We start from the raw sequence: 12,157 nt of genomic DNA on the forward strand, positions 1-12,157 counted from the left end.
CACCCTCCTCCCCTATAGTGTTATAGTGAAACACGACAGTTTTATAGAAACATCACTGAGCTACGTCCCACCCTCCACCCCTATAGTGTTATAGTGAAACACGACAGTTTTATAGAAACATCACTGAGCTACGTCCCACCCTCCTCCCCGATAGTGTTATAGTGAAACACGACAGTTTTATAGAAACATCACTGAGCTACATCACACCCACCCTCCACCCCGATAGTGTTATAGTGAAACACGACAGTTTTATAGAAACATCACCGAGCTACACCCCACCCTCCTCCCCTATAGTGTTATAGTGAAACACGACAGTTTTATAGAAACATCACTGAGCTACGTCCCACCCTCCACCCCGATAGTGTTATAGTGAAACACGACAGTTTTATAGAAACATCACCGAGCTACACCCCACCCTCCACCCCTATAGTGTTATAGTGAAACACGACAGTTTTATAGAAACATCACTGAGATACGTCCCACCCTCCACCCCTATAGTGTTATAGTGAAACACGACAGTTTTATAGAAACATCACCGAGCTACACCCCACCCTCCACCCCTATAGTGTTATAGTGAAACACGACAGTTTTATAGAAACATCACCGAGCTACACCCCACCCTCCACCCCTATAGTGTTATAGTGAAACACGACAGTTTTATAGAAACATCACCGAGCTACACCCCACCCTCCACCCCTATAGTGTTATAGTGAAACACGACAGTTTTATAGAAACATCACTGAGCTACATCACACCCACCCTCCACCCCGATAGTGTTATAGTGAAACACGACAGTTTTATAGAAACATCACTGAGCTACGTCCCACCCTCCACCCCGACAGTGTTACAGTGAAACACGACAGTTTTATAGAAACATCACTTTATTATAGTGTCACATGTTGTACATAAATCACAGACTATAAATATACATGTATATACAAAAGTTCAAAAGTACAAAATCCGGACAAACGGCCAACAAGACACTCCAAACATTTAAAACTCTCAAATATTTTAGAAGCACTCTGCCGGGTAGAACCACTCTGTCGGTTGGGATCAATCTGAAAGCTGAATTAAAATAAAAACTAATTACATTTGATGAACCTTTATTTTGTTTTATTACTAATGTAACCATAATTATATTGAAGGTGAAAAAAAGTACTCCAAATGTTATGGTATATGGAAAATTTGGAAGGTTCCCTTTAGAAATACAAGTAAAGTTACGAATGGTGTCATTTTGGAGTAAACTGGTTAAAGATGAAAATAAACTTAGTAAATATATTATATATTATTTAAACAGTGATGAATGAAATTAATGCCAGTGGCTGAAATTCATAAAAAGTATTTTCGATAACATCAAAATCAAATCCAACATGGCATAGTATACATTGGACAACATACATAATTAGAATATAAAATGGTAAGATCAGACACATAGTAATAATAATGATAACAATGATTATATACGTGTAATAGTTATATGACATGTACACGTAAATGTGTGCAGTGTCGCCGAGTGTGTATACGTGTTTATTCAAGTTGTTGTAGTAGAGGGTCTGGTAAGTTAATTTTGTCTGTGGTTGAACATTTCATAACAGAATTGCCCAATATAGGAATGAGGTACATCTATACAAATCAAAATAATGATTTCAAATCCTATAAACAAGAATTAAAACCAAAAAAATTACGATCAGTTTATACCACGACTGGTTTAATAAATAAATAACCAGTCGTAGAGGACTGGTCTCAGTGGAATACTATGTGTTTAGTTGTTATGACATTCACTCATGAAGCACTGTGACAGCAGTAATGATATGAAGTGTTCACGTAGGTAGAGATATTCTTCCCCACTAGTGGTACAGCCTACAGTAGTCCATCTCCACTGAACACGGTGCGCCGGTTTCATTGTGAGAGCTAATTAAGACGGTGCGCCGGTTTTATTGTGAGAGCTAATTAAGACGGTGCGCCGGTTTGATTGTGAGAGCTAATTAAGACGGTGCGCCGGTTTGATTGTGAGAGCTAATTAAGACGGTGCACCGGTTTGATTGTGAGAGCTAATTAAGACGGTGCGCCGGTTTCACTGTGAGAGCTAATTAAGACGGTGCGCCGGTTTCACTGTGAGAGCTAATTAAGACGGTGTGCCGGGTTCACTGTGAGAGCTAATTAAGACGGTGCGCCGGGTTCACTGTGAGAGCTAATTAAGACGGTGCGCCGGTTTCACTGTGAGAGCTAATTAAGACGGTGCGCCGGTTTCACTGTGAGAGCTAATTAAGACGGTGCGCCGGTTTCACTGTGAGAGCTAATTAAGACGGTGCGCCGGGTTCACTGTGAGAGCTAATTAAGACGGGCGTATAAAAAGTAAATCGGTTTTATTTACGGATCTACTTTTTGGTATCGAAGGGGCGGGACATAGCCCAGTGGTAAAGCGCTCACTTGATGCGCAGTCGGACTGGGGTCGACCCCCGTTCTCGCTCCAGCCAGTGCACCACGACTGGTACATCAAAGGCCGTGGCTATCCCGTATGAGATTTTGCATATAAGATATGCCTTGCTACCAATGGAAAAATGTAGCGGGTTTCCTCTCTAGGACGATGTCAACATTTCCAAATGTTTGACATCCAACAGCCGATGAATAATAAATCATTGTGCTCTAGTGGTGACGTTAAACAAAACAATTTTTTTTTCTGCTGTTCACTGAAATCAAAATCAATAAAGTGTCGTTCGTTTTATTGTTCAATTCAATTCTTTATTCACTCAGACCACATACATGGTACATGAGGTAATATAATAATATAATATTTACAAAGTGAGCAAGTTACAAACATATACGGATAACATTTGGAGAACAAGTCTGCTGTTTTCAGGCATATTGGTTTTCTCTGTTCTCTCGGAGAAACAGAGAGATGAAGAGACAGAGAAAGAGATAAGACACACACACACACATGGACATGGACACACACACACACACACACACACACACACACACACACACACACACAGATATATACCTGTATAAAACAAACGCAAGTTCAATTTCGGTAATATAACTTTTTTATCCTTATACCAAATGTAGTAACATTTGACACATAGCTACCTCATTGTACCTCATTGTACTATCTAAAATTTCTTTGGTTAAAATTGGGTCAACCATGAACATTGCGAAGCTGCATGCTTTTTATCGATTTGTTAAGAAAGGGTGCATCCGAACCACTGCCACGCACTCTGAACTTGAACACCATACCAAATCGAAGTTTGGAACAGTACATATCATTTTATTTGAACACAATTGAAAAGCAAAATGCCGCGAATGTTACAAGTTGTTGCTCTGATTATGTAGGGCCAATCACAACGTCGCCTCGCCCATCAATTTGGGGTACATGAGTCTACGATAACTCCTTCAGTTGGGCGTCTCAGAGACACACGAAGATAAGCTGACCGTCCCAGGAGCGGACGTCCGAGTGTTACGCTGCCAGGTTAGGTTAGGTCTCACACACCTCCGTAACCGATTTTAGACGGCTACGGACACTGCGAGTCAAGTTGTAACAACTCGTGGTCGCCCAGTGTGTTCACGAACGGTTAGGAAACGGTTGCGGGAGTTCAGCCACGACGTCCTTACGTTGATCCGCAACTTACACCCAAGCGACGTTAACGTCGATTGCAATGATTGCGTGCACATGCATCAAATCGGTTTTATTTGGCCCACTGGAGACGTGTGTTATACACTTACACTTGGCCCACTGTGTTATTCACTTACACTTGGCCCACTGGAGACGTGTGTTATTCACTTACACTTGGCCCACTGGAGACGTGTGTTATACACTTACACTTGGCCCACTGGAGACGTGTGTTATTCACTTACACTTGCCCACTGGAGACGTGTGTTATTCACTTACACTTGGCCCACTGGAGACGTGTGTTATACACTAACACTTGGCCCACTGGAGACGTGTGTTATTCACTTACACTTGGCCCACTGGAGACGTGTGTTATACACTTACACTTGGCCCACTGGAGACGTGTGTTATTCACTTACACTTGGCCCACTGGAGACGTGTGTTATACACTTACACTTCGCCCACTGGAGACGTGTGTTATACGTGTGTTATTGTGTGTTATACACTTACACTTCGCCCACTGGAGACGTGTGTTATACACTTACACTTGGCCCACTGGAAACGTGTGTTATTCACTTACACTTGGCCCATTGGAGACGTGTGTTATACACTTACACTTGGCCCACTGGAGACGTGTGTTATTCACTTACACTTGGCCCACTGGAGACGTGTGTTATATACTTACACTTCGCCCACTGCAGACGTGTGTTATACGTGTGTTATACACTTACACTTGGCCCACTGGAGACGTGTGTTATACACTTACACTTGGCCCACTGGAGACGTGTGTTATTCACTTACACTTGGCCCACTGGAGACGTGTGTTATTCACTTACACTTGGCCCACTGGAGACGTGTGTTATACACTAACACTTGGCCCACTGGAGACGTGTGTTATTCACTTACACTTGGCCCACTGGAGACGTGTGTTATACACTTACACTTGGCCCACTGGAGACGTGTGTTATACACTTACACTTGGCCCACTGGAGACGTGTGTTATTCACTTACACTTGGCCCACTGGAGACGTGTGTTATACACTTACACTTGGCTCACTGGAGACGTGTGTTATACGTGTGTTATTGCGTGTTATTCACTTACACTTGGCCCACTGGAGACGTGTGTTATTCACTTACACTTGGCCCACTGGAGACGTGTGTTATACACTTACACTTGGCCCACTGGAGACGTGTGTTATTCACTTACACTTGGCCCACTGGAGACGTGTGTTATTCACTTACACTTGGCCCACTGGAGACGTGTGTTATACACTTACACTTGGCCCACTGGAGACGTGTGTTATTCACTTACACTTGGCCCACTGGAGACGTGTGTTACACACTTACACTTGGCCCACTGGAGACGTGTGTTACTCACTAACACTTGGCCCACTGGAGACGTGTGTTATACACTTACACTTGGCCCACTGGAGACGTGTGTTATTCACTAACACTTGGCCCACTGGAGACGTGTGTTATTCACTTACACTTGGCCCACTGGAGACGTGTGTTATTCACTTACACTTGGCCCACTGGAGACGTGTGTTATACACTAACACTTGGCCCACTGGAGACGTGTGTTATTCACTTACACTTGGCCCACTGGAGACGTGTGTTATACACTTACACTTGGCCCACTGGAGACGTGTGTTATTCACTTACACTTGGCCCACTGGAAGTGTGTTATTCACTTACACTTGGCCCACTGGAGACGTGTGTTATACACTTACACTTGGCCCACTGGAGACGTGTGTTATACACTTACACTTGGCCCACTGGAGACGTGTGTTATTCACTAACACTTGGCCCACTGGAGACGTGTGTTATTCACTTACACTTGGCCCACTGGAGACGTGTGTTATTCACTTACACTTGGCCCACTGGAGACGTGTGTTATACACTTACACTTGGCCCACTGGAGACGTGTGTTACTCACTTACACTTGGCCCACTGGAGACGTGTGTTACTCACTTACACTTGGCCCACTGGAGACGTGTGTTACTCACTTACACTTGGCCCACTGGAGACGTGTGTTATACACTTACACTTGGCCCACTGGAGACGTGTGTTACTCACTTACACTTGGCCCACTGGAGACGTGTGTTACACACTTACACTTGGCCCACTGGAGACGTGTGTTACTCACTTACACTTGGCCCACTGGAGACGTGTGTTACTCACTTACACTTGGCCCACTGGAGACGTGTGTTACACACTAACACTTGGCCCACTGGAGACGTGTGTTAAACACTTACACTTGGCCCACCGGAGACGTGTGTTACTCACTTACACTTGGCCCACCGGAGACGTGTGTTACACACTTACACTTGGCCCACTGGAGACGTGTGTTACTCACTTACACTTGGCCCACTGGAGACGTGTGTTATTCACTTACACTTGGCCCACTGGAGACGTGTGTTATACACTTACACTTGGCCCACTGGAGACGTGTGTTATACACTTACACTTGGCACTTACACTTGGCCCACTGGAGACGTGTGTTACACACTTACACTTGGCCCACTGGAGACGTGTGTTACTCACTAACACTTGGCCCACTGGAGACGTGTGTTATACACTTACACTTGGCCCACTGGAGACGTGTGTTATTCACTAACACTTGGCCCACTGGAGACGTGTGTTATTCACTTACACTTGGCCCACTGGAGACGTGTGTTATTCACTTACACTTGGCCCACTGGAGACGTGTGTTATACACTAACACTTGGCCCACTGGAGACGTGTGTTATTCACTTACACTTGGCCCACTGGAGACGTGTGTTATACACTTACACTTGGCCCACTGGAGACGTGTGTTATTCACTTACACTTGGCCCACTGGAGACGTGTGTTATTCACTTACACTTGGCCCACTGGAGACGTGTGTTATACACTTACACTTGGCCCACTGGAGACGTGTGTTATACACTTACACTTCGCCCACTGGAGACGTGTGTTATTCACTAACACTTGGCCCACTGGAGACGTGTGTTATTCACTTACACTTGGCCCACTGGAGACGTGTGTTATTCACTTACACTTGGCCCACTGGAGACGTGTGTTATACACTTACACTTGGCCCACTGGAGACGTGTGTTACTCACTTACACTTGGCCCACTGGAGACGTGTGTTACTCACTTACACTTGGCCCACTGGAGACGTGTGTTACTCACTTACACTTGGCCCACTGGAGACGTGTGTTATACACTTACACTTGGCCCACTGGAGACGTGTGTTACTTGGCCCACTGGAGACGTGTGTTACTCACACACTTGGCCCACTGGAGACGTGTGTTACACACTTACACTTGGCCCACTGGAGACGTGTGTTACTCACTTACACTTGGCCCACTGGAGACGTGTGTTACTCACTTACACTTGGCCCACTGGAGACGTGTGTTACACACTAACACTTGGCCCACTGGAGACGTGTGTTAAACACTTACACTTGGCCCACCGGAGACGTGTGTTACTCACTTACACTTGGCCCACCGGAGACGTGTGTTACACACTTACACTTGGCCCACTGGAGACGTGTGTTACTCACTAACACTTGGCCCACTGGAGACGTGTGTTATTCACTTACACTTGGCCCACTGGAGACGTGTGTTATTCACTTACACTTGGCCCACTGGAGACGTGTGTTATACACTTACACTTGGCCCACTGGAGACGTGTGCTATTCACTTACACTTGGCCTACTGGAGACGTGTGTTATACACTTACACTTGGCCCACTGGAGACGTGTGTTATTCACTAACACTTGGCCCACTGGAGACATGTGTTATTCACTTACACTTGGCCCACTGGAGACGTGTTTTATACGTGTGTTATTGTGTGTTATTCACTTACAGTTGGCCCACTGGAGACGTGTGTTATTCACTTACACTTGGCCCACTGGAGACGTGTGTTATACACTAACACTTGGCCCACTGGAGACGTGTGTTATTCACTTACACTTGGCCCACTGGAGACGTGTGTTATACACTTACACTTGGCCCACTGGAGACGTGTGTTATTCACTTACACTTGGCCCACTGGAAGTGTGTTATTCACTTACACTTGGCCCACTGGAGACGTGTGTTATACACTTACACTTGGCCCACTGGAGACGTGTGTTATACACTTACACTTCGCCCACTGGAGACGTGTGTTATTCACTAACACTTCGCCCACTGGAGACGTGTGTTATTCACTTACACTTGGCCCACTGGAGACGTGTGTTATTCACTTACACTTGGCCCACTGGAGACGTGTGTTATACACTTACACTTGGCCCACTGGAGACGTGTGTTACTCACTTACACTTGGCCCACTGGAGACGTGTGTTACTCACTTACACTTGGCCCACTGGAGACGTGTGTTACTCACTTACACTTGGCCCACTGGAGACGTGTGTTATACACTTACACTTGGCCCACTGGAGACGTGTGTTACTCACTTACACTTGGCCCACTGGAGACGTGTGTTACACACTTACACTTGGCCCACTGGAGACGTGTGTTACTCACTTACACTTGGCCCACTGGAGACGTGTGTTACTCACTTACACTTGGCCCACTGGAGACGTGTGTTACACACTAACACTTGGCCCACTGGAGACGTGTGTTACTCACTTACACTTGGCCCACCGGAGACGTGTGTTACTCACTTACACTTGGCCCACCGGAGACGTGTGTTACACACTTACACTTGGCCCACTGGAGACGTGTGTTACTCACTTACACTTGGCCCACTGGAGACGTGTGTTATTCACTTACACTTGGCCCACTGGAGACGTGTGTTATACACTTACACTTGGCCCACTGGAGACGTGTGTTATTCACTTACACTTGGCCCACTGGAGACGTGTGTTACACACTTACACTTGGCCCACTGGAGACGTGTGTTACTCACTAACACTTGGCCCACTGGAGACGTGTGTTATACACTTACACTTGGCCCACTGGAGACGTGTGTTATTCACTAACACTTGGCCCACTGGAGACGTGTGTTATTCACTTACACTTGGCCCACTGGAGACGTGTGTTATTCACTTACACTTGGCCCACTGGAGACGTGTGTTATACACTAACACTTGGCCCACTGGAGACGTGTGTTATTCACTTACACTTGGCCCACTGGAGACGTGTGTTATACACTTACACTTGGCCCACTGGAGACGTGTGTTATTCACTTACACTTGGCCCACTGGAGACGTGTGTTATTCACTTACACTTGGCCCACTGGAGACGTGTGTTATACACTTACACTTGGCCCACTGGAGACGTGTGTTATACACTTACACTTCGCCCACTGGAGACGTGTGTTATTCACTAACACTTGGCCCACTGGAGACGTGTGTTATTCACTTACACTTGGCCCACTGGAGACGTGTGTTATTCACTTACACTTGGCCCACTGGAGACGTGTGTTATACACTTACACTTGGCCCACTGGAGACGTGTGTTACTCACTTACACTTGGCCCACTGGAGACGTGTGTTACTCACTTACACTTGGCCCACTGGAGACGTGTGTTACTCACTTACACTTGGCCCACTGGAGACGTGTGTTATACACTTACACTTGGCCCACTGGAGACGTGTGTTACTCACTTACACTTGGCCCACTGGAGACGTGTGTTACACACTTACACTTGGCCCACTGGAGACGTGTGTTACTCACTTACACTTGGCCCACTGGAGACGTGTGTTACTCACTTACACTTGGCCCACTGGAGACGTGTGTTACACACTAACACTTGGCCCACTGGAGACGTGTGTTAAACACTTACACTTGGCCCACCGGAGACGTGTGTTACTCACTTACACTTGGCCCACCGGAGACGTGTGTTACACACTTACACTTGGCCCACTGGAGACGTGTGTTACTCACTAACACTTGGCCCACTGGAGACGTGTGTTATTCACTTACACTTGGCCCACTGGAGACGTGTGTTATTCACTTACACTTGGCCCACTGGAGACGTGTGTTATACACTTACACTTGGCCCACTGGAGACGTGTGCTATTCACTTACACTTGGCCTACTGGAGACGTGTGTTATACACTTACACTTGGCCCACTGGAGACGTGTGTTATTCACTAACACTTGGCCCACTGGAGACATGTGTTATTCACTTACACTTGGCCCACTGGAGACGTGTTTTATACGTGTGTTATTGTGTGTTATTCACTTACAGTTGGCCCACTGGAGACGTGTGTTATTCACTTACACTTGGCCCACTGGAGACGTGTGTTATACACTAACACTTGGCCCACTGGAGACGTGTGTTATTCACTTACACTTGGCCCACTGGAGACGTGTGTTATACACTTACACTTGGCCCACTGGAGACGTGTGTTATTCACTTACACTTGGCCCACTAGTTGTATTAGGGCCTGTATGGTGCCATGACCTACTTTCCCGTGATCACGTGACCTTGGTAGGAGACAATGGGCTTTGTGTAGGAAACAATGGCCTTTGTATAGGTGGGTGCAGGTGTATCTCCTCGGTAGGAAACAATGGCCTTTGTGTAGGAACCAATGGCCTTTGTGTAGGAACCAATGGCCTTTGTATAGGTGGGTGCAGGTGTCTGACCTTGGTAGGAAACAATGGCTTTTGTGTAGGAAACAATGACACAATGGTCTTTGTGTAGGAAACAATGACACAATGGCTTTTGTGTAGGAAACAATGGCCTTTGTATAGGGGGGTGCAGGTGTCTGACCTCGGTAGGAAACAATGGTCAAGGAAACAATGACACAATGGTCTTTGTGTAGGAAACAATGACACAATGGCTTTTGTATAGGAAACAATGGCCTTTGTGTAGGGGGGTGCAGGTGTGCGTCCTTGGACTGAGCTGGGGGTGCCTCCCTCGGGTATAAAAAGGGTGCTTTTTGTTTCATTGCCATTCGTTCGCCGAAAAGTCCACAGACAAGATCTACGTCTAGTTTGTTTTAGAGATTGATGATATTCACATTTTTGTGTTTTGTTGCTTTTTTTATTTTGAAAGAAGAAGATGGCATCGGGACATTCATCAAGTACTACTCAATGCCCTGAACAGGGTGAAAGATCGCGATGCCAACTAGAAATTGGACAAAATGTATACGTTGTGGCCCAACCATGGAAGCAAGAACTTTTGATACATATCCGGAAATTCGACAGTGATAAGGGGAAAACATTCCCCACCAAACAAGGTATCGCTCTAAATCTAAAGCAGTGGGTTGAACTGTGTGGATGTAAGAGTCAGATAGACGAAACGATTTCAGCCTTGAAACAAGGGAAGGATGAAACATTGGTCAAACACCTTGGAGCCAATGTTCATGCTAGTATGGACAAGAACTTTACTGGGGTGGACCTGCGTCAGTGGTGGTGGTGTGATGAAATGAAATCTGTGAAACCTTCGAAGAAAGGAATATTCCTTTCTCTACAACAATGGGAGAAATTGAAAGGCTGTTTCACAGTCATGTGTGATTTTGTACCAGAGCTGAACTCGAGTGTGCCCTGCGCCATGCAAGATGACCATCAAAACCAGATGGGATTTCTTCAGTGCTCCTTCTGCACCCCCAACGGGTACCATCAATAGAATGATTCCAACTAAACTGACTTGTATATAAGGCTGTGTTTTCTCTCCCAAGGGCTCATTCGTGCTTGAGAACTCGAAGAGAGCAGACGTGTTTGCTGATGATTTTGACATTTTTGTATCTTGTTGCACTCTATCTGGAACGAAGACGATAGCATCGGGATATTCGAGCAGTGTTAGCAGCTGCAGCAGCGACAAAGGCGACGTCTTGATCTGTAAATGTTCAGAAAGACACACGATCAAAAGAGTGACTACCAAACAAGAAGATCAGACAGATCAAACGGACGCTGCACGTGAACCCGGTGAAATTGTGGATGAAGACCCCATGGATATCCGTGGACCCGTCGAAATCGTGAACGAAGAACCCATGGATCAGACGGATGCTGCTCGAGAATATAAAACGGATGCTGCTCCCTACGATGATGATGCCTACGACGCCGATGACGAATGGGATGACCTTTCGAGACATTACTTGTTCTGTCATCGACCCGAAATGAGAGGATTCTATACACGAATGCAGACATTTAGGTGGTGGCCCTTACAGTTACGCCAGAAACCGAGGGAGCTCGCCAAGGCCGGTTTCTTCTACACGGGAGACCATGATACCGTTGTCTGTTACTGCTGTGGACTACGCGCCTACCGATGGCAGAGAATGGACGATCCAGTGATGGAACATTACAGTCTGTCCCCGAGATGTCCCTATCTGAATAACGTGTTCAGACATTAAACACGTATTGCATGAGTGTGATACTTTTCGTTTTGTAAAATAAACTCGTGAATAACACGTTTTGTTTGTTATTAATTTAAGGGTGACCCTGTGTGTGTGTGTGTGTGTGTGTGTGGACCTGTGACCCTGAGTATGGCCCTGAGTGTGGCCCTGTGTGAGGCCCTGAGTATGGCCCTGAGTGGCCCTGAGTGTGACCCTGTGTGAGGCCCTGAGTGTGGTCCCGGGAGTGGCCCTGAGCCGTGCACGAGCTATGCTTT

General features: G+C 46.2%; 2 protein-coding genes across 3 annotated transcripts in view; one reads left to right on the forward strand and one right to left on the reverse strand.

Moving 5' to 3' along the window:
* Positions 1 to 863: 863 nt before the first annotated feature.
* The window catches only part of LOC121383952, a 29,056-nt gene continuing 17,762 nt past the window's right edge, over positions 864 to 12,157 (reverse strand). For both annotated transcript variants that reach the window (XM_041514066.1, XM_041514065.1), the window contains exon 7: positions 864 to 1,065. The gene's annotated coding sequence lies outside the window, so the exon portion shown is untranslated. The remainder of the gene's footprint in view (positions 1,066 to 12,157) is intronic.
* Positions 10,349 to 11,182, forward strand: LOC121383951. Its single transcript, XM_041514064.1, has one exon. It carries the CDS (start codon positions 10,610 to 10,612, stop codon positions 11,174 to 11,176), a length of 567 nt encoding a protein of 188 aa, XP_041369998.1. The 5' UTR covers positions 10,349 to 10,609; the 3' UTR covers positions 11,177 to 11,182.

The sequence above is a fragment of the Gigantopelta aegis genome, chromosome 10 (genome assembly GCF_016097555.1).
Source record: "Gigantopelta aegis isolate Gae_Host chromosome 10, Gae_host_genome, whole genome shotgun sequence".
NCBI lineage: Eukaryota > Metazoa > Mollusca > Gastropoda > Neomphalida > Peltospiridae > Gigantopelta > Gigantopelta aegis.

Excerpts from the sequence above, each read along its gene's own strand:
- LOC121383951 (XM_041514064.1), top strand. The coding sequence starts at position 10,610 with ATGGCATCGGGACATTCATCAAGTACTACTCAATGCCCTGAACAGGGT.